Source organism: Myxocyprinus asiaticus, chromosome 4 (genome assembly GCF_019703515.2).
Source record: "Myxocyprinus asiaticus isolate MX2 ecotype Aquarium Trade chromosome 4, UBuf_Myxa_2, whole genome shotgun sequence".
NCBI classification, from domain to species: Eukaryota; Metazoa; Chordata; class Actinopteri; order Cypriniformes; family Catostomidae; genus Myxocyprinus; species Myxocyprinus asiaticus.
Genome location: NC_059347.1, coordinates 10,833,186 through 10,857,909, shown reverse-complemented (window position 1 = coordinate 10,857,909; position 24,724 = coordinate 10,833,186). Strand labels below are relative to the sequence as shown.

Genomic DNA, 24,724 nt, shown 5'->3' with positions numbered 1-24,724 from the left:
AGAGAACAAACTACACTTTCTTGGCACTATCGACAGCAGAAGATAAGAATGTGTTCTTACATTTAAACACAGCTGGACAGAGCACAACTCTGAAGGGAACTCGAGACGTGTTTTTCTATGTTTCAAACTATGTTTCACTTGACACAGTGACCTAAAAATGCTGTATTTTTGACGCAACGCAACCAAAGTGAGACAGTCCAGAAAAGCGCCCATCTGATGCAGATGTACATTGACGCATGCTAGAATGTTTTATAAATATAATATATATTATAAAAAGAATAATTCGGGTAATTAGAATGCATTACATTATTGTGGCAGATCAGTAAAGCATTAGGCTAAGTAGCTGCTAGCTAGCTAGCTATCCAGCCAATGTGATATCGGGTGTACCGAACAAGACAGAGCTGATTATGCAATACAGCTAACAACTAAACACAACAGCAACTCCTGACAACACTACCATTGCTGTTTATTTATGTACTATTTATTGGATGGGCATTGTCAAGTAATGTTGTAGTCAAAAAACGAGTATATAAAAATGCAATGTAAATGTAAATTAAAATGCATGTTAAAAATAACACGTATGACGTGTACGTGAAATGTATCTTTTGATTTATTCAAGAACGTTACCAAGAAATAGGGTAACCTCCTCGTAGTTGCTATAATGTGGTTCTCGCTCTCGGTGGGGCGCGTGGTGAGTTGTGCGTGGATGCCACGGAGAATAGCGTGAAGCCTTCACACGCGCTATGTCTCCGCGGTAACGTGCTCAACAAGCCACGTGATAAGATGCGCGGATTGACGTTTCAGATGCAGAGGCAACTGAGATTCGTCCTCCGCCACCCGGATTGAAGAGAGTCACTACGCCACCACGAGGACTTAGAGCGCATTGGGAATTGGGCATTCCAAATTGGGGATTAAAAAAAAAAAGAAAAAGAAGAAGCACAGACGCCATGATTTCTTCTTCTCTCACCCAACACCTCGATGACGTACATCCACAGCACCCCCAGTGGACTCAATTGTAACTGCGAGATTTGGTGAGAGATTCAGAGGGAAAACAGTGTATTTCAGCACTAATCACAGCAGGCAAAATTACAAAGAAAAATTAAATTGCGATATGCAAGGATTGTTTTTAATACTCGAGTAGCTGGTGCAGAATGATTACTCGAGATACCTATTATTTAGTAAAAAAAAAAATCAGGATTTGTAATGCTGCCGCGTCCGCTAATTGTTTGACACAGTCAAGAATGTCTTTCAGTGGATGTAATGAATTTTATGCTACAGGAATTAAGTAAAGTATCAGTTTCGTAGCTGACACACATCAGGCCAAAACCAGGAAGAAGAACATTGTCGGAAACGTAAAAATGAATCACCACAAGGAGAGTCAAACGTCTGCTAAGCATTTAAAAGCATTCTTACCATTGCTTGTTGAGGCGTAAATGTTATGCCATGTTGGCTGTGGAGAGTACCAACTTATTGATTAAAAATAAATAATTGTTTAAAACCAGAACAAACCTATTGTGATTTATGTAGGATTAAAACCTAAGTATGCTTCTTGAAATTAAAAGGTAGCTTACCCTGTGGAGTTTACTTGTAAACAAACAAGTTATGTTTAATTCATTCTTGAAATATAACAAACATGTGGAACGCATTTCCATCCCCATTTATGGTATAATGTATATCATGCTAAATATCCTTATTGAACAATATATATAAAAACATATTGTGATAGTATTTTTTACCATGTCGCCCAGCCCTAGTGTAAGTATGTGTGTGTGTAATGTAAAGTCTGTTGGGTCGTTTCTTGTGAGATGGTCAGATTTGATGAGTAATGTTAGCCAAACCAGTATCAGTATGGGGTTAATGAAAGATCAGGTTCCATCTGTTACTATGGGTGTGCATGTGAGATCATATGTGTGCTAATTTTTGTTTTCATATGAACCACTTTTTGCATGTCTATGATGTCATGTGTAAGTGTGTGCATGCAGAAGATGACATTGAGAGCGTCTTTAGTGAGGAAAGTTTTCATGAACCTAATGCTGCAGCAGACCGATTTACTGCTTTATGGTTTGTCAGTATTACAGCCGTCTCAGCGGATAATCACACACACACACACACACACACACACACACACACACACACACACACACACACACACACACACACACACACACACAGATACTATGTTTTTAAATCATTGTGGGGACTCTCCATATACTTCCATGCATTTTTTTAGATTTTATACAGATCTAACAATAATTTCTATCCCCTAACCCTAACCCTACTCCTAAACCTAACCCTCACAGAAACCTTTTTGCATTTTTACATTTTCAAAAAAACATTGTTTAGTATGTTTAATAAGCCATTTCCCTCGTGGGGACCACATGTAGGTGATCTCAGGTTTTACTATCCTTGTGGGGACATTTGGTCCCCACAATGTAGTTTAAACATGCACACACACACACACACACACACACACACACACACACACTGACCCTCAGCCATCAACACTGTCTGTTATTTCCCAGTAAACTACCTTTGATTTTTCTGCTAATATTTTGACCTTTAAATATGTACCTTGTTTGGCATATGTTTTTGCATAAAATAGCTTTAAATGAACATTGCTATGTATATTATAATCATACGTCTACTTTTATTTAATAAATCTGTCACATCATCATAGAGGACTTGCCCATTGAGTGAGTCCCTTACAAAAAAGTTAATACAAAGTTATTGTTATCAGAGATAGGGACTCGAGTTAGAGACTTAAAGGAACAATTTGTGTTTTATTTGTATGGTTTTATTACATCTGGATCACATTTCCCCATGTGTAGGGTTGCCACCCGTCCCTTAAAATATGGGATCGTCCCATATTTAAAGATGAAAAGTCACGTCCCGTATTGATTCGATTTGATTCATGTATTCGATTTGTCCTGTATTTATGCTGGTCAGATGGAGTCATGGCGACCGTTCAAGATTGTTAATTTAACCTTGATATTCGTATTAAATGTTGCCTACTGTGGGTAAGGGACCATCTAAAAAGTCCACACATTGTGCTAAAACGTCATTATACTGTGGCGGGTATGTTAAGGGACCATCTGAAAAGTCCACACAAATGACAACCGCCATCGCAACAAACTCGGACTTCAGATGAAAGACTTGTGAACATCTCTGATTGTTACTACCATAAAACCATAATAAATGAATACAAGATCCCCTTCAAACATTGTAAGAAGCTTTCGGTATCTTTCTCGAATGGCTGTGGTGGCTAATAACACGTTACTGCAGTTTTATTGAAGTAACAGAAAATGTGCACGGCGTTGCCGTGATGCTAGAGTGTTGTGGGTGGTGACCAAGGCTTTTCTCATTACTAAATTCAACCACATTTTCCATGATAGTAGTGATAGTTAAGCTGTTTTCACAATAGTGAAGCTTTTGCCATAACAAGATACTTTTTCCAATGAGTAGCAGTGCAGCTTCACAAAACTATATTTGGTTACCTAATACTATGATTTTTATTAGGTGTCTGTGAGCCAACAATATTCTGCTTCTGATGCGAACATTTCTGCTGTACACCAGTAATGAGGCTGTTAACCCCTGATCACTGTTTCTACCTCTTTTGCTATAATGTCAGTTTTACCAGAGAGGAGATTTGTCAAAGATGTGGCAAAAAAAAAAAAAAAAAAGCAGCTTATCACAACGTGCTAGCCAATGGTTGTAACTGACCAGCCTGATGGATGAAAAATTCTGACATGTTTTTAAAATCCAGTCTTGCTGGAATGCAATTTACCTCTTGTTTTTGTACATAGGCTACACTGTGTTTTCAATACATCAAATTATGGAAATTTATATCGGTGTGTCATTGGTGAAACTAGTAGCCATTTCATGTGAAGTGAATATGAATTGGGATACTAAATAAAGGAAAATTAGGTTAAATTGGGACAGTAATGTAATGGCCCCTAATGCCTTACAGCATTATACCCATAAATGAACAATGAAACTGTGGCAGCACAGAATAGATCTATCACTTAATTCTCATTTCATTCTTTTTAAAGAGTGTTCTCTGCATTATTATTTGCTTCAGTATTTCAATGCCACCAATGGCTATTTGTTACATCAGCCATGCAAAAGATTGCAACTTTTCTTTGTGTTGCTAAAGAGTACAACTAGGCATGTGACGATATAACATTTTCATGTAATGATAATTGCTGAAGCTTATATACGGTATTATCACGGTATTGATTTACATTACAAAAACGGATTGAACGATAAACAAACTTTATTGTTGTTCTCTTAATAACACGTTTAATTACCTTTTCAATACCAAAATTGCCTTTAAAGTAACAGATAACAAAGAACTTTGAAAAGAACCCTGAACATTTACAAAACTAACATCAGCACCATGGATACATAGCCAAATATAACATTTAGTTGATGTCTTAATATTTAAATGGTCATTATGCCACGGGGCCACTGATCACTACAGATTAGTACAGACCTTGTCTTGTTGAGGCTAATGTTAAAGTAAGGCTAGACTAATTTTATCAAGCCAGCTACTAGGCTACAACAATAGAATGCATGTTTTTTCTTCTTCTTTTTTTCTGGATAGCAAGCCTGTTGCTAATATATAGCAAGGTTCTACTACAAATGTAATAACCGCAAGTTCACTCACACTGTAAGGGAACATACGATTGCATGCTGTGCTTGCGTTCCAACTTGGAATTAATATTGAAATCATCACTGTGCCACATTATTAATTACAGGACTTAGTGTAAGCTGATTACAAATGTATTTTAGTTATTACTTCGTGATGCAAACATTAATGTGTAGCTAGTGGAGTTTTAGAGAACTACTCTTTGGCAACTCGAAAGCAAGTGTGGCGGGGTGAGCAAGAGACAGACACAGTGGGTGTGGCATCAAGGTGACGCTGGCAGCCTGTCTTCCCAGGCCCATGACAGATGTGAGGGGAAAGCGGCCCGGCATCTGTGCCTGTTGGCCGCGACGCATGCTTCAATCCTCCGGCATCGCATCTAATTCACGCTGGGGGTCTGACACACATTAAATTCGGCCGGAACCCTCCCCGCTCTGCTCCTGGATCTGTGAGGATGCCAGTGTGCACACAAGAAGATTGAAGCCGGCTCCCGGAGAAGAGGCACGCTCTACGTTTATTTGGCAGTGGTGACAAGGCCACACACACATCAGGTGTGACGCGTTCCACCCCTCTGCCCAAACGAGGCTTATTAATTATGTGCCTCTTCTCTCTCCTGCCCACTCCCTTCGTGAGCCTTGCTGAAGGATGGCCCTCAGAGGCGGGGCGATGATGATAGCTTTCCGAATACACCCCCAGTCTGCTGTTGATCGAACAAACAGATAGTCCCGCCCCAAACTCACGCCATTGGTCAAGTCAGTGTTGTTGTGTCAGGCTGGACGGGTCAAAACATGCAGTGGAATTTTTATAGCCAATAATCTTATAGTAGTTTTTGCATATTACGTATAGGAGAAAGTATTTTAACACAGAAACAGTTACACACTTTAGCTTTAATTGTGGCTCAAATCAGATTTTTCAGAAAGAGTGAACAGCAAAACTTGAATTTTCGAGTTTTTAATTCAAATCTGGGTCACTTTGCATACATGGAAATAAAACTGAATGTTACACTTGTTTATTTTTCTGACATTACACTCAAAGAGCTTCACATAATGAACAGGAGACTCTCCTCAACCACCACCAGCGTTCAGCATCCACCTGGTGAAGTTGAAATGTGGTTAGTGGTAGACCAGCATGTGCAGCAAGATGAAACCGAAGGTGTCTATGAAATTAAACTGGGCTGGAATTGCAGACTAATCTCACAGAGACATCAGAAACAGTTGGTTGACTTTTCTTTAGCTAAAATCGGTCTGTGCTTACCAAAATGTGAAACACTGCCCCCGGTGGCCAAAGCGGTAAGTGTAAGTGTCTTGGTGTAATGTCCACGGAGGGGCACCAAAAGTACAGACTGTAATACAGTGAAAAGGATTCCATATTTTATAAACTGTACCCCCAACCCAAACCCCAAATCTAAACCTAACCATCAGTGGAGTAAAAATGTAATGTTAGAGGGGAAAATGCAACCTCCAAATCACACTCTCCGACTTCCTGTGTGATCATGCTGGGAATTGACCACATGAGTCTTCTGCATGTTTATATCTTTTCCAAACTTGTGACATCTTATAAGTCTGTTTAAGCATTGCACTTACTGATAAAGAACAACTTTGTTTCTCTCCCCCTCTATAAAAAGAAGAGGATATGAAATTGTTCCCTTTTCTCAAATAAATGAGAGAAAGTAATAGATGAGAGATGGAGTAGTTCCTCATTTCTTTGCTGACCTTGAGAGAAAGGGGCATCATAATGGGCAAGCAGTCTGGTGAGATGCTGCAGGCTGTATGTTAATAGTTTAAAGAACAGTAAACTGGCACATATACTGTATGATATAGGACCAGCCTTTCATTTTTCTCAGCTATCCCTAGAAATTACTAAGAAATCGAATGTGTTATCCAGTCAGCTACATTGGTTGCGACTAAGCTTTTTTATGGTATGCTTCTTGATCATTTAATTCTGATATTATTATTATAAAATGTATGTATTTATTTATTTATTTATTTATATTTTTTTTAATTGAAGACCCTTCACTAACACCATGTCCTAAACAGGTGCTATGTGTCAAGTTACCAGTGAGTAATTTTTCTGTTTTCGCCAACAGTTAAATACCGCTTAAAGGAACAAATTATTGCCAATCAGAGCATATAAGATGTTGAATATGAGGTCAGTACAGGTAAACTCTGACAACAGGTAAAGTGGGACACTTAAGCTTAATCATCTTTATCATGATGTGTAAATTTTTCCGTTACTAAAAAAACATCATTAGGTTCATTCTAACCTAGTGACATTAAAAATCCTGCTCTACATAGCTGGAGGGTGAATACTGGTAAAGTGGGACACTTTCTGATAATTTGTCATTAGTGTTGTTTTAAAAATATAATTTGTGTTTCTGTGACAGCTGAAATGCGTACGCCCCCTGATTAGTCTTTGTAAGGGAAAAACAAGTGTATGACTTGTGTGCGACAACAAAGAAGGAAGAAATATCATGATTTTTTAATTTGTTGAGCAAAAAAACAGAGCAACTTGGAGAGTTTTCAAAAGTAATTTAAAAGCAAATTAATTAATTATGTGAGTACTTTTCCAATGAATTAATCAGTAAAATAATCTGATTTCAATTTATAAAAGTAAATAGTAATTTGTATTTGATTGCTTTTTCCAACTTACCCAAAACTGACCATCACAAACTCCTCCTGGTCCATTGGTTGTGTTTGTGCAGTATTATCCCAAAACACATAAGGTCACACACTTCTATACATATGTAGCATGTATATATAGTGTACCATTTTCAAAATACTTTGATTTGTGACACTCTAAACTCTGACATCTTCACTTGGCAAAATGGCTCTAAATTCAACAGACACAATAGTGCAATGATCCACAGACTGAGCTCTGCCAGTGTTACATGAACACATGTGTTTGACACTGTACTTTAATATAACTTATCATTTCTAGTAGAAAATCATGGATCAACTGGAGTGAGATGGTGATTAGCACCCACATCATTAATCCCTGTCTGCTCTCTATCACATGTATGGGATGCATATAATGCATGCCTGTTTGTGTGTGTGTGTGTGTGTGTGTGTGAGAGAGAGAGAGAGAGAGAGAGAGAGAGAGAGAAAGAGAGAGAGAGAGATAGGATTATATTTCAGAGTTTTGTTGTCAGTTATTATGCAAATTAGTGCAAGGGAAGGTGTACAAGATTAGAAGATTAGTGAAACATTGTATGCCAGCAGCAGACATATGGAAGTGTTACAGCAGGTGAGAGGGGAGAACAGATAGTATGACACTGAGGTGGAGAGAGAGACAGAGAGGTAGAGAGAGAGAGAGAGAGAGAGAGAGAGAGAGAGAGAGAGAGAGAGAGAGAGAGAGGGAGAGAGAGAGACATGAGCGAAGAATACAAGGTGAGATAAGAAGGCCACTGCAGCATTAGTCATTCACATTCAGCTGGACACTGAAAAGAGCATTATTCTTTGATCAGAGAGAGAGAGAGAGAGAGAGAGAGAGAGAGAGAGAGAGAGAGAGAGAGAGCGAGAGAGGCTACATTTGTAATAGCCTAGTACTGTACTACTAGAACTTTTTCTGCAGTATACATAGCCTACTGTGCAAATTTTCTGTATACATGTAGTAATTTATATAATACATCCAAGTGTATATTTATAAAACTATATTAATAAATTAAATATCAATTAAATTAAAATATTTCTCCAGACTTGAAACCCACAAGTTAAATGACTGTTGCTGTTTAATATATATATATATATATATATATATATATATATATATATATATATATATATATATAAAAAATATTATTTTGATAACTGACTAATCTAATGATTATTAGAACGATTAATCGACTATTCAGGCGATTATTGCAATGGTTATTCATTAGCACTTAACCTACAATTTAGCTTGTGCCTCGAGATAAGAGGTTGTATTAAACGTGTTAACTTACATTGAAGAGGAAAAAATTATCTTCTAAACATACCTCAAAATGCCATTCACTGAATTACAGGAAAAATATGCCTACTTAATATTTTTTAAATTTAATTCTGTAAAAAAAATCACTTAAAAAATTCCTATTGTTATCAAGTGTGTTTGCCTTGTTTTCCATTTAAAAATATCTAAAAATCCTTGAAACAAGGTACATTTACATGAAAAGCAACAAAAAAGACATTTAGAAAATATCTTGAATACAAGAATTTGTATATAAGTGTATTTTTTTCACTTGTTTATACTTCTGCCAGTGCAGTAAATACAAAATTTAACGAAGATTTTTAGAAGAATATTTCAACTCGGTTGGTCAATTCAATGCAAGTGAATCGTGGCACATAAAGGCAGCATAAAAGTAATCCATTAGACTCCAGTGGTTAAATCCATGTCTTCAGAAATGATATGATAGGTGTGGGTGAGAAACATATCAATCTTTAAGTCCTTTTTTATTATAAATTCTTCTCCCTGCCCAGTAGGTGGCGATATGCACAAAAGAGGAACAATGTGAAAGTGAAAGTGGAGATTGATAGTAAAAAAAGGACTTAAATATTGATAAATATTGGAACGCACCTCATGCCTTCTAGCAGAATGATGGCATTCAATGATTTTACCTAAAAAATAACATTTTAGTTCATTTAGACATTTGTGTCCTTAATATTTGAGGCTGTTCCACATTGTCAACCACAATTTTATATTTCTTGACAGATTTTTTGAGTGCACTGCTGAATGTGAAGACCTTTTAAAATAAATTTGGATTTAAAATGCAAAAAAAACAAAAACAAAACTGCATTAATTTCTGAGATCATAACTGGACTAAACAACACACTGAACTAAACATGCAACATAGTAAGATCATAGTGTTACAACAGTGTAGTATATTACTGATAAAAACCTTATTGTTCCATATTGTGTACTATACTGCGTTTCACTTACTAGTTTTTAAATAGTATTTTCCACAATGCAAAGGCAAAACGCAGTGACACATTTTGTCAAAACTGAGAAAAATGACCAAAATCAGGTCTCATAGACTGTGATGTGTCCTGTGACAGACAGGTTTGGCTCAACTATGCTCAGACTCAGAGAAAACACAGTGTGTAAATCGCAGTAACTATAAAATCCATACTAAAACCAAGACAAACCACAGTATTTAGTTACAGTTTGCTACTCTTGCTTGGCACCGCTTTGTTAACATTCTTTTTACCACATTCTCATAAGCAAGCTACACAACACGCATAGTAGATATTGAAATTGATGGTCAAGCCGCAAGCTGGCACTGAAATGCAATGATGGTAAGACAGACTGCTAACACAACTTATTACAAGGCCCTCTGGAGTACTCGATTCTGATTGGTCAATGACGGCATCTAGCGGATTGATATTTCTCTGTAACAACCACACATCCCCGTATCAGACTGCTTCTCAGATTACTGTGCAATATCAATATCTAAAGTCAAGTCGAGTTATTTTTATTTGTATAGCACTTTTCATAACACACATCGTTTCAAATCAGCTTTACAGAAAATCATGCATTAACAGAAAATGAAACTGTAATATCTATAAAGTCTTAGAGTCATCATTGTGCAGTTTGATTAAATATGATTGTAAATTGTGTATAAAAAGAATTGATTAAATAATTAAATAATAATTGTATTTAGAACCCCAGTGAGCAATCCGGATGGCGCCCCGGCCTGAAACGGGTGAGGGAGGAGTGTGACGAGGAGGAGGGCTTGGCCGGGCCGTGAGGGTGCACGGCCAGCGCTGAGTCAACCGATCAGCGGGAGAGCAAGATAAAGGGGAGCCAGTCTGAGAGAGAGAGAGTGTGTGTGTCTTATATTTTATGTTGTTTTAAGTGAGTTTTTCATTAAAGTTTACGTTGACTGTTCAGCCGGTTCCCGCCTCCTACTTGCCCAGCTTACATGTTACAATGCAATACTCAAATATGCAAAATGTACTGCAAAACAACACCACATATACTTAACTCAACAGCTACACACGTAAAGTACAAAGGCACATATTCTGAATCGACACACATACACATACATACATTTGTGCTCAAAAGTTTGCATACCCTGACAGAAATTGTGAAATTTTGGCATTGATTTTGAAAATATGACTGATCATGCAAAAAAACTGTCTTTTATTTAAGGATAGTGATCATATGAAGCCATTTATTATCACATAGTTGTTTGGCTCCTTTTTAAATCATAATGATAACAGAAATCACCCAAATGGCCCTGATCAAAAGTTTACATACCCTTGAATGTTTGGCCTTGTTACAGACACACAAGGTGACACACACAGGTTTAAATGGCAATTAAAGGTTAATTTCCCACACCTGTGGCTTTTTAAATTGCAATTAGTGTCTGTGTATAAATAGTCAATGAGTTTGTTAGCTCTCACGTGGATGCACTGAGCAGGCTAGATACTGAGCCATGGGGAGCAGAATAGAACTGTCAAAAGACCTGCGTAACAAGGTAATGGAACTTTATAAAGATGGAAAAGGATATAAAAAGATATCCAAAGCCTTGAAAATGCCAGTCAGTACTGTTCAATCACTTATTAAGAAGTGGAAAATTCAGGGATCTCTTGATACCAAGTCAAGGTCAGGTAGACCAAGAAAGATTTCAGCTACAACTGCCAGAAGAATTGTTCGTGATACAAAGAAAAACCCACAGGTAACCTCAGGAGAAGTACAGGCTGCTCTGGAAAAAGTGGTTGTTTCAAGGAGCACAATACGACGATACTTGAACAAAAATGAGCTGCATGGTCGAGTTGCCAGAAAGAAGCCTTTACTGTACCAATGCCACAAATGATCATACCTTGACATGCCTCACAGCTTCTGGCACACTGTAATTTGGAGTGACGAGACCAAAATAGAGCTTTATGGTCACAACCATAAGCGCTATGTTTGGAGAGGGATCAACAAGGCCTATAGTGAAAAGAAAACCCTCCCCACTGTGAAGCATGGTGGTGGCTCACTGATGTTTTGGGGGTGTGTGAGCTCTAAAGGAATGGGAATCTTGTGAAAATTGATGGCAAGATGAATGCAGCATGTTATCAGAAAATACTGGCAGACAATTTGCATTCTTCTGCATGAAAGCTGCGCATGGGATGCTCTTGGACTTTCCAGCAGGTCAATGACCCTAAGCACAAGGCAAAGTTGACCCTCCAGTGGTTAAAGCAGAATAAGGTGAAGGTTCTGGAGTGGCCATCACAGTCTGCTGACCTTAATATCATCGAGCCACTCTGGGGAGATCTCAAACGTGTTCATGCAAGATGACCAAAGACTTTGCATGACCTGGAGGCATTTTGCCAAGATGAATGGGCAGCTATACCACCTGCAAGAATTTGGGGCCTCATAGACAACTATTACAAAAGACTGCACGCTGTCAATGATGCTAAAGGGGGCAATACACAGTATTAAGAACTAAGGGTATGAAGACTTTTGAACAGGGGTCATTTCATTTTTTTCTTTGTTGCCATGTTTTGTTTTATGATTGTGCCATTCTGTTATAACCTTCAGTTGAATATGAATCCCATAAGAAATAAAAGAAATGTGTTTTGCCTGCTCACTCATGTTTTCTTTTAAAATGGTACATATATTACCAATTCTCCAAGGGTATGCAAACTTTTGAGCACAACTGTAAATATTTCTGTAGCATACAGCCTTGGGATTAGATTGTGCAATGCTAAGTCATTTCCCAGTTTAAATAGGGTTTTGTATTAAACGCTGAGGTTCCAGGCAGTGACATCAGTGTGTGTGTGTGTGTGTGTGTGTGTGTGTGTGTGTGTGTGTAAGATCCTCATTCCCTCTCCTTTAGCTATCTCAAATGTGCCAGTCTGTGCCTTGCATCCATGCGTGATAGGGACAGAGAAGTGAAAAAAAGGTGAATAAAACTGACATTTCTGAGTCACGTCTGTAGGGCTCCAGACTAAAAAAATGACTAAGGAGCCAAATGGCTGTTTTAGTTGCCACATCACAGAATTGTTTGATTTAGATTGTTGTTCAAAAACAAGATTGAAAGCTAAAGAAAAGACAGCTGATAACCCATTAATCGGGTGTTTGATATATATACTGTATAGTTGAGTGCACAAATTTGCATTCCCCTTTTGTCTCATAAGTTTTCACACCCTTTTCAGAATTTATACAAATATAAGAGATCAAAGATCTTTTTTTTTTAATTCAGTACTGCCCTTCAGAATCTACATAACAGGCATTTACATGAAGTATCATATGCATATAGTTGTGTGTTTCCTTCCTGAGCATCAGTGAATGTTTGCACCTTGTGTAATAGTTGTGTATGAGTCCCTCAATGGTCCTAAGTATCAAAAGCTGGATCTCACATCACAAATAAATTATATATATATATATATATATATATATATATATATATATATATATATATATATATATATATATACACACCGTATATACATGTATATGGGAGTGCATATATTAAACTGATTTTATGTATATAATTAAAAAAAACAATCTTAGTCATTCTTTACTGTAACTATATGGCCCAGACACAAAGACTGCAAGAGTGCAAATTGAATGAAATCCCAGATGCAGTTTATTGTGCTACTCCAATCCCAATCAATAATAACCAGGATAAAAAAAAAAGATTTGGTACATAACACAGGACTTTTCATTATAAACAAGGCCGATATACACATGGGGCTACTATTTTGAAATGTCTGCGCTCCCAGTTGTGAACTCACTGACAGCTGATTTGCTGAGAAAATGACTCGAATTCAAACTGCTAACCTGATCACCTGAGTTCAAACAAGCTCTTGTCGGATGATTTTTTATAAAGACCCGGTTCAAAAGATTCATTTGTTCATGAATTTTACATCATGGCTCGTGCTGTGTTTGTTGTTGCGTGCAGACAGCGAGCTCATATCGTCAACAGAAAGGGTGAAAAGTGCCGCGAGACACACTGGCGTTCTAAAGATGTATTCGATAACTCACAAGATGATATTTGACGTAACCGCATATAAACGCATTGGGATGACTGTTGCCATTGGCAACTAGATTTTAAATTATTGTCGCAATCATTTATTTTTGGTCGCATTTGCGACCATTTTAGTCATGGTCTGGAGCCCTGGTTTGCCTTTGGTGATACTGTATGTGCTCAATGCATGTTCTCAAATGGGGAATCACAAGATGAACTGAAAAGAGAAACAGTGAATATACTATAACATCAAGGCTATTTAAACAGTTTTAAACTGCCATTAACACTGATGTGACGATAACCTCCTGTCATGTATTGGTGGTGTTGATATGTTTTTGCCATTTACTGGTGTGATGTTGTTGTTTTTGAACAGAGCTACTGAGACATAGCAGAAATGTCTCAGTAGCTCTGTTCATAAACCTAGTGAGTTGCCTAGCTAGACAGCATTTAGGCACACTTCTGGCATGAAGGCTGTTTTCAAAAGGTAGGCAGCATATTACTACCTTATAAGATACCTTAAAATGGCAACTTCGAAGGCAACTTCAAAATCGAAGGCAACTTTGCAAGTTTCTTTTGTGTAGAAAACAATTCCAGAAGCATTGCGATAAGCTCTTACCCAAGATCCAAGATGGTGGTTGATCTTAATTAGTTGATTTAATTAGTCAAAATGGACTATTTTACACAATATTTGTGTGCTCTATGCCTTGTCAAAATCCCTTTCAAGACAATTGAGTCCATTTGGCGGCCACCTTGGGAATGCTCCAGGGGAGCTATTTTCTATTAATACAAGTGGCATGACTGTAACAATCCTATCTACTTGACTGGGGAGAAACCTAAATCTCCCAAATAGTAGGTCAACATTACAATCAAATAACATATTTCAAATCAGCAGTAAAATCTGATAACAATGGGATAATTAATTGTGCTTCTTTAGCTCAGATGAAGGAAAAAAATGCAGTTTTTCAGGCTGGTTCAGCTAATGCGCATAGACTTTGTCCTTAACTAAAAGGTGATTGTTTTTTTGGTGTTGTTGTTGTTTTACCTTCAAGGCAGGACTTCCTTTACTATATCCGCCATACTGGGTGTTCCAATTTCGAAACGATTGCTCCGTCTTGGGCTAAGTAGTCTCTGGTCTTGTTCGCTTTTAGATTATCATATTGTTAGCATAGCAACATGCTAATATTAGAGTCCTGCCAGATCTTGTTTTGTGTACATTTGTATGGTGTACGCACTTGTTGTCTGAATATCCCAAATCAGTCACTTACGAGATTCCATTACAGTTAGGATGCTGTCTTAGAAGGCAACTACCTTTTTAGGTGCAAGACAACAAGGCAGCACACTAGGTTTTGGAACAGCTAATGTACATACCACTGAGGATGTTTTGACCTGTTTTTAAAAGGTTAATATACATAACACGTACAGTATATTGCATGTTTCTTGTTAGATCTAGGCAATCACTGTGGTCTCTGTGTAGCTTATTTTGCTCAAAAGGACATTACGGAGAAGAGAGACTAATGGATGAGGGGAAAGATGAGAGATTCAGGGAACCACTCTCATATTCTCTCACTCTCTCTCTTCACTGGTCTGTGCTCAGCTCTAAATAGGTCAGAGTTTTAATGCTACAGTGGGGGATGTGGCAGATCTCTTGCTCTCAACTGAAGGAGGAAGCGGGAGCCGGGTAAACATCCAAACATAAGACATTTATTTTACCCACACTTTTCAGTGTCACACATAACGGGGTGCTTTTTAGCACCACAAAAAATACATGCACTGCTTTTCAGCAGTCACGTTAAACACACTGACATACACACACACACAGACAGCTTCGGGCGTCTCTCTCTCAAACTGCGGCACTGGCTCCTCTTTATCTCTCTCCCGGCTGATTGCGATAATTCTGCCCCAGCCGTCCATCCTTATCGCTCTACCACGCCCTGCTCGCCACAGGAGATAAGGAGACTCTATGGCGGCCATCTTTAACCCTCCCTACAGAAAAGGCTATTGCTGCTCCATATGGACTGTACACACAGATTTAGGTCACTAGTCCAGTGCAATGAGCAGTGATGACCCTCTATGACTAATGACAATATATGATCCGAGCCCATCTAATGATACTAACATCACAAAAGTACTATAGTGCTAACAGATGGGGTTTAAATGGAGTCAGATTCACTGTACTTTGGCAGTACACTGATGGTAAAACACGATAATGCAAAAACATGGTATAGCCATGGTACATGTGCAAAATACCATGGTAGTACCATACTTTTACAGGTAAATACAGGTTATTTTGAACTACAAGTCTAGATACTGTACATCTTTACTAGCATCTGTACTGCTGACTTATAATTGATGAGGCTAAGAGAAACGATTTTGCGTGTCTGCCTCAGGAGAGGTGATGTCAGTCCATCAGACTCATTTATTTGAGTTACATTTAACATCTAAAATTCAGTCAGCATTTAAATGGGAATGGATGGCAAATATAAAACGATTCACGCTTATAAAAAAGACTGTTTGTTAAAATTGTTTTATAAATGCATTGTTTGGTTTACTGGCACACTAAATTCATAGTCAATTAAAGGCTGTAATGATATCTCAGCTAGTGCCATATAAAAGCTAAACAATACTGTGTGTATATATATATATATATATATATATATATATATATATATATATACATATATATACAATGACAATATATTTATTGTCATTGTATAACTACAATTATTATTGCACAGGTACAACGAAATTAGGTTTGCGACTCTCCTTATGATACTATAGAACAATAAAACAATAAATAAGATAAAATAAACCAAGTAAATAAAATAAGAATACCAAACATGATAAGGAAAGTCCAGCAAATGTAAATAGTGCAATAGCTCAGGTATGTGGTGCAGCAACAGAATCAGTAGAGTGGAAGGGTATGAAATGTTAAACAGTAACACAGTATACACAGTATGCACAATATGTACCATATAAATGATATATAATAATGTAAACAGTGACCAAACAGATCTATGGGCAAATGACTCAAGTTGTCAGGGGGTACTCAGTGGATTGATTCATAACAGTTAATGCTCTGGGGAAAAAAACTGTTTCTCAGTCTGGAGGTGCATGCATAAAGGGCCCTATAGCGCCTTCCAGAAGGAAGAAGTTCAAATAGATGGTGGCATGGGTGTGTGTGGTCCTTGCAGTTGTTGATGGCTTTCCTGAGGCATCGCAATCTGTAGATGTCCTCTAGTGCTGGCAACTGAATCCCAATAATCCTCTGTGCGCTGTGGACGACTCGCTGGAGGGCTTTCCTATCAGCTGCAGTGCAGCTGACATACCACACAGAGATGCAGTATGTTAAGATGCTCTCTGTGGTGCAGCAGTATAAAGTCACTAGCATCTGTTGAGGCAGTCCAGCTTTCTTCAGTGTCCTCAGGAAAAACAGTCGTTGCTGTGCTTTCTTGATCAAAGCAGTCGTGTTTGTGGACCGTGAGATCATCTGAGATGTGTGTACCCTGAAACTGGGCACTCGCTCCACTCTGTCTCCATTAATGAAGATTGGAACATATCCAACATTCTGTGACCTTCTAAAGTCAATGATTAGCTCCTTGGTCTTTGCTGTGTTGAGAGACAGATTGTTCTCTGAGCACCAGCTCTTCAAATTCTGCACCTCCACACTATAGGCTTATTCATCGTTGTTAGAGATCAGTCCAATCACCGTTGTATCATCTGAAAACTTAACAATGGTGTTAGTGGGGAATGCAGGAACACAGTCAGGTGTGAACAGGGAATAGAGGATGGGACTCAATACACATCCTTGTGGTGTGCCGGTACTCAGAGTTATAGTAGAGGATAGGTGGGGGCCCAGTCTCACCACCTGAGGATGTATATATATATATATGTTTATATGTTTTTGTTTAATCTCTTTGTCCATACTAAAATATGGTTAAAATATGGCTAATTTGACCATATGGGCTTCTCTGAATGAATGTTTAATTTTTCAGCATGTTTGGGAATGTTGATCAGTGTGTGGAAAAGTGAGAACACACAACAACCCCCCCCCCTTTTTGTAAAAAACTACCTTTTAAGAAACAAAAGTCATCACTGGGGTGGTACCTTTAAGGGGATCTTTTTTGCAACTCATAGTAAGGTCCTACAACATGATCACATGGGAAGTCGACATGTTGTTTTCAAGAGTTCCTGTGCACTACGATCTCCCACATTATGCTGACTCACTGACAAGCACCAGCTCCTATCAGAAATTGTTGCTTTGGCCCTAGTGAGTGTATCTTCCTTGTGACATGACAGGAAGTGCATTGCATCAGCAGCGTGGGAGACCCAGGTTCGGATCACGTGTTGAAACTTGGAAGTTATTATATTCGCATAATCAGTGACGAGCATGATTCAGAGGTTGCATTTTCCCCTCTAACATTACATTTTTACTCCACTGATGGTTAGGTTTAGGTTTGGGGGTTGTGTTGGTGGGTACAGTTTATAAAATATGCATTACTGTATTAAGCCTGCACAGCTCAAAACAATTCGCTTCACAGCTTACTTTTGGTGCCCCTCTGTGGACATTACACCTGGAACATGGAGCTCACACGCCCATACGCCCAACAACACTTACTACTTTGGCCTCTGGAGGCAGTGTTTTTGCACTTTAGTAAGCACAGACTGATTTAAAAAAAATTTACCTGCACCTTTTTTCTAACCGTGAATGGTGCTTTTTTGGCACATGTTTCTAAAACTTTTTTTAATAATGCTGTATTAGCAAATAGCTACACATATTTTTTATTTAAAACAATTAGAAAGACATTTAAAGCTAGTTGTATGTCCTAATTCTATATATATGTTTGTGGATTAGGTTGACATATTGCATTATTAAAAAGACTTGAAGTTGTCCCCCAAGGTTATTTGCCAACTCTGTTACCATCATAGCTTCTCTAATTAAAGGACTTCACTTACTTTTAGGACAAGTAAATCTCTCTTATATTTTTGCTAATTTTGTCAGTAGGGCATCTTAAAATGTCAACCCTGTTACCGTGATCTTATATGGTAAAAAATATCTTGTTCTAATAAACACCTTGTAGTGTCATGATCCAGAGCACAAGCCTAGAAATATTTAACTGAACTGTAAAAATGTCAACCCTGTTAGCATCAACATGAACTGACATATATTAATATTTATTCATTTAGCTTGTGACGGCACAATACATTTCCTTAACACCTAATGACCTTTCTTCTTTGATAAACTATTTATAATCTTATAGATGTGCACTTTTTCAAAATTAAAGTAGTACATTTTTCATAACATGACCTGATGATGACAGTGGGTGAAGAGAGGTGTTCATGTAATGTTTTTTGCAATTAGTTAAAAACTGGAACTCTGAGAAGCAGATTAGTAATAGCTTTGATGAATGAGTTTAATACAGATCCTAATGGCCCATTTCTCTTTCAATTGTATTCATACACAGGCTTACTTTTGTGTGTGTTTCTTTGTGTATTTGGGATCATTAGACATACTTAGGTGTGCAGATGGGGTGTAGAAAATTTTGAAGGTCTGTTTGGATGTTTGGTTGTGTGTGTGTGTGTGTGTGTGTGTGTGTGTGTGTGTGTGTTGGGGGTGGTTTGTGGCTCTCGTACATGGGGATTTTATCATTCTCTTTTAGTTCTGGTTGTGCCAGAAAAACGACAGTTAAAGTGTCTGTGCCACACCTAAAACCGCACAGCAGAGGAAAAACCCACAACCTGACTCAGTGCATGAATGAATGCGTCGTTATTGTTGTTGAGTTTATGTCAGATGTACCCAACGAAGTTCAAACTGATCAATCAAAACTATTTCTAATAAGTCAATATGCTTTACACAAATATATACAATACACGTGACACACACAGAGTAATTTTCATAGCAAACTTACATTTTCAATTTTACTAAACCTTTTTATATATATAAAATTAAAAAATAAATATTACAAATTTAATTATTAATTTATTCAAAATTTTAAAAAGTATTTAAATTTAATGCTGGGCAATCTTACCCACTAGGTTTTACAAACATATTGCTATCAGAATAGCAAATAACTTTCTTTCCCTTGTTTATTGTTATTACGGATTCACATGGACTAAAGAGGAGAACACAACCACACACACACACACTGTAGTCTGATTGTGCTTGAGGTCACTTATGCACATCACGTTAACATGTGAGCTACTGGCTGTATGCAAAATAGTTGCTGGTTATGAGAGTTCAAGGCACTTCAGTACCCTTACAAAACTTACTCTGGCAGTATTAGATGGTCATACCACTGTAGTTTGTTACCTTGTTACTGTGTGATTACTATATACTCAAGGAATACCATGGTATTACCATCATGGTACCATCTACCATGTCCGAAAAACCATGATACTCTATGGTACTTTTATATAAGGGTTACGTATGTGCATACGCAGAATAATTGACTGATTGTTTGTTGTCTAGTCTTGAGTTTGGTTTGCTCATCATTATCTAAATTGCTGCACATACTGTATCTGTCATAAGTGGAATGGGAAGTAAAAAAAAAAAAAAAAAACACATTTTAAAAGTGCTGAAATTGTACCCTATATACACTTTTTTTCCCTGTTCATCTGTGCTAACAACCTGTTGGATGCCATTCCTGATGGAATATATGCTTTCATAACGACACAAATCTATGACATCCACAGGGTCACAGACTAATTACAATTGATTGCTACAGAAAAATTAAACCACATCTGTGTTTGTTTATGTGGGTGTATAAGAGTATATTTACCTCTCAATGAATGTTGGGAATGTTGTTATGACTGTTCAATGGTTCCTAAACATTTACTGTACAAAATTCTTTATTAATTCATTGTGTAGTATTTACACACAGTGTAAAAGGCTTTTTGGTATGAGGAGGGCGGGGCCGGGCCGTGAGGGCACACGGCTGGCCCTGAATTGGGCTAATCAGCCGGGAGGAGGATAAAGACGAGCCAGAAGCACCAGTTCGAGAGAGAGAGAGAGACGCACGCGGCCGCGCTGCATATGTGTGTTTGTCTTATGTTTTATGTTGTTTTAAGTTTACTTTTACATTAAAAGTTACGTTTACTGTTCAGCCAGTTCCCGCCTCCTCCTTGCCCAACCTTTAACTGTTACATATTGTTTTCTTGATAATGTACACACCACACAAAAATTATAGTTGTTTTGCGTATGATGATGTTAAAGGTACATTCAGTGGTATTTTTGTTTGCGCTAGCTGACATACAGATCAGTGCTGAAGAAGTAATCCAAAGTATTGAAGAAGTAATCCAAAGTATTTAGAATACGTTACTGACCTTGAGTAATCTAACGAAATACGTTACAAATTACATTTTACAGCATGTCTTCTGTAATCTGTAGTGGAATACATTTCAAAAGTAACCCTCCCAACCCTGCACATGTTATCAAGCTAGTAACAAATTATCAAAAAGCATATTTTTTTAGCTGGGGACTTCTGATTGAGTTGACTGCACAGTATATACTGATTACCGCTTAAAAAAATGGTAAGTGAAACATCACAGTGTGCTATGATAATGGCATATGTTTCAAACAGCAGTATGCAAGAGTAGTTGTCACATGACCACAACGTTGCATTTTTAATTCAGCAAGTGGTGTTCATTTATAATAACAAGTTATTTGTGATTAATTAACAGTTATTGAGATGTTCAAAATTGTAGCTGATGACATTTCCAGTTCATTCATCACACTCGAAATGGAGTATTCCTCATTTTGTACTCTGGTTGTATACTGCAGATTTTGGCAAGTGTAGTGTGTCACCTAGGCATTCCACAAATGCAAAAAATTCACAAACTGTGCACATTTGAATACTGCAAAAATAGAAATATGCAGTTAAGGATGTGGCCCATGTTTATCTGCAGATCTCTTGTTGCTCAGACTCTATGATAATACCAAAAATTATTATCACCCAGACAGAGCAATTTTTGCTGCATACAGTCTGAATTTTCCATTTGGGATCAATAAAGTCCATGAATCGAAAAGCTCCAAGCCCTCCTGAAATTGAGTCTGACTTCTCACTTCTCTCTAAATGTTCACGGTTCCATCTCCAATCTGAAAACAGACTTTACAAGGATTCTTGGTTTCTCTCTTTCCCTGCAGGCCATAGTGATTGCAGCTAAAGATGTCAGATAGTGTCGATATTGAAGAGAAGCCGCCTGCCCCCCCCCTGAGAATGAACAGTAGTTCCCGCGACCCTTCCTCACTGCACAGTTCCAAACCGCTTCCAATGGCTCCAGAAGAGAAGAACAAGAAAGCCCGTCTCAGGTCCATCTTTCCCGGAGGAGACAAGAGTAAGTGCATGCCATCCACATGACTCCAGTATAGCATGGGCACGTGCTATTTTCACTGTAAATATACTAGTTTATAAAATAAAATTTCTTTAAATGCTTAAATGAGAGCTTAAATCAGAGTAATATGCTCTCTGGCTGAAAATATAGACCATTTCAAATATGTTAACAATAACAAAGAAATTAGAACGCAACTATTCCTGAAGCACTTCCGTATCGTTAACAGATTGTTTAAATAAGGCTCTGTTACATATTTGTATCATATTTACCTCAAATAACGTCAAACGTTTATCTGAAGTGACTTATCCAGACATGTTGTTGATACTAAGCATCTACTGAGCATTTGTGTTCCTAATTTCTAAGTCATTTAGGATAAAAGCATCTGCTAAATTACAAAATAGTAAATAACTTGTGCAGCTTCATTCATTATAATAGGAGCGATCAATAGTCACTTTTAGTACTTTTAGAGTTCTACCTATCAAACTTAGAATTATTTTGCGTAAATGTCATTCACCTACCAGAGATAAGACGTGTGCTACAGTTGTTAGCTGTTCGTATTTGGCTGTCTCGATTCACTGAAGTGGTTCATGCGTCCATATTCTGTTGCTTTTTCGGAGACCTAAAGACTTTAATTTACGTTAGTTCCAAGCATCCAGGGAGCATCCAGCCCCCAAACAACATGGTCCACATTTTAATAATGGTATTTTATGACAATCGTGTGAGTGTTAGTAACATTAATCGTGTTAAAGCCACTGTGAATGAAGCTCCTGCCATTGTTGTTGTGAATGAGGGTGTGTTCCATGCTGAAGTGATCATCCCTATGCCCTATTCCCTTCGAAGACTTTACCATCCATTATTAGAGCTTTAAAGGCTAAAAGGTGTGGGGCTCAAAAATAAAGGTCATTGGAAACTCACTTTTTTAGTAATTTTTATTGGAAATTCTGTTTGAAGCAATCTTACAGCATGGTTATCATGATTTTTCTCCCTTCAAAGTGCCCTTCGGAGGGTGATTTATCCCGTTTGGAGCACAGTCTGAATTCGACAACTAGTAGGAATTGTTCAAGGAGCAAAATGACGTCACTTCCTTAAACTGTCTTGAAATGGTCTATTAGCAAATTAGCCCAAATATTTAAACTCTGCATGCCAGTATGTTCATGTTGACTGATCTTAACTGGCTGAAGGGGAATTAGCTGTCGGTCTCAAAGTAGGAGGAGCTCCAGGTCACACCTACCAACGACGTGGACCAATGGTAGTAAAAGGTGTTTAGCAGCCGGTAAGAAGTTTTCCCCCGGACCCTCGAAACGAACGCAAAAACACCTTCGTTTTGGCCAGATTTTTTCTTAATGACGTCACACCTGTTAATTCTTCAATTTCGTAAGTGTGTGCATGGGTCTTAAGTCATTAATGAAATCATTAATACAAATGTATTTGAAAATCGGTCAAAAAGACAAAGGTACAAGACTGTGTACTTAACTTTAATGACCTACAATCCCATGTTGAAACAACGCAGTCTAATGGCTCCAACAGAAGTATATACATTACCACTGATTAACAACCTCTGATCTCACAGGAGGTCTGTCTTTAAAGGTCTGTAAGTACTTGTTAAAAATCTATTTCCCTATGGACAATATTAATGGGATTTTTACCTCTGGAACCAGACTGTTGTTCTCTATTAGGCCAGTGCTGCATTGTAAGTTTTACATTCATTGATCTTGTACATGTGTTTTTATGCCTGGCAAACATAAACATATTTGGTATTCTGTGATGTATTGAGCATTATTGTTGGAAATTGTGCTAATTTAAACTTTTCACCAAGGTAAAGTTTGCAGCTGTCTTAAAATGTGATTCTCGAAAGCATCAACAAGAATGGACTGAAATTAAGTCAATCAGCACTTCTTTTTTCTTTTTTTTGCGTTGAATGTCATCATTTTCCAGCTAAAGTGTGCTTATATTTTTTTGTAAAGAAGACTGAACAATTAATTAAAAGCAAAGCAAAAAATGTCACATATAAAAATGCATAAAATGTTACATTTCTTGTGGTGCAGCCAGTGAAAATGTTGGCAGATCAAGTAAAAACACAACTGTGCCAGCAGAAATAATCCTTACTGATAAGAATTCATGCTGATCTAAGATAACCAACAGCGATGAACTAGGGATGTTTTTGATGAGTTAAAGTGAGAGTGTTAAAGGTGTGTTTGTTTCTCTATTCCACAGCCAATAAGAAGAAGGAGAAAGAGCGTCCTGAGATTTCCCTGCCCTCTGATTTCGAGCACACCATCCATGTAGGCTTTGACGCAGTAACAGGAGAGTTCACCGTGAGTTCACCCAGTCTCAGTGGACTGTAGTGTGTGTGTGGAGTGGGATTGATACTGTATCAGTGATGTGTGGATCTGCCGATGGTGTCCTATTATGACAGTTGGTGTTTGTATGGACATGTGTTAGATAACAGCATTAGTAATAAATATCAGAGAGCATATGGAGGATTTGCAGAACATTGCCAAATCCTTTCACAGTTTAATGATAGATTTTTTTGTTTGAGGCATGCAAAAGACATTAATCATTTACCCGTCTGGCCTTTTTGTCTGTCTCCAATGGTCACATACACAGGGTATTCCAGAGCAATGGGCCCGGCTATTGCAAACCTCTAATATTACTAAGCTGGAACAGAAGAAGAACCCTCAAGCTGTTATAGATGTTCTCAAGTTCTACGACTCCAAAGAGACCGTCAACAACCAGAAATACATGAGCTTTACATCAGGAGGTGAGGCGCACACACAAATACACAAGCTCACGTGTCCCCTTGACTTACAGTACTATTC

At 37.8% G+C, this 24,724-nt stretch overlaps 1 protein-coding gene across 3 annotated transcripts in view; it reads left to right on the top strand.

The window, feature by feature from the left end:
* LOC127433944 (serine/threonine-protein kinase PAK 3) overlaps nt 1-24,724 on the top strand; it is a 62,920-nt gene that overhangs the window by 5,617 nt on the left and 32,579 nt on the right. For all 3 annotated transcript variants that reach the window (XR_007895960.1, XM_051686346.1, XM_051686334.1), the window contains exons 2-4: nt 21,718-21,908; nt 24,120-24,220; nt 24,513-24,666. Coding sequence is in view for 2 of the 3 variants with exons in the window: in XM_051686346.1 (XP_051542306.1) it covers nt 21,740-21,908; nt 24,120-24,220; nt 24,513-24,666 (424 nt within the window). In the remaining variant the exon portion in view is untranslated. The remainder of the gene's footprint in view (nt 1-21,717; nt 21,909-24,119; nt 24,221-24,512; nt 24,667-24,724) is intronic.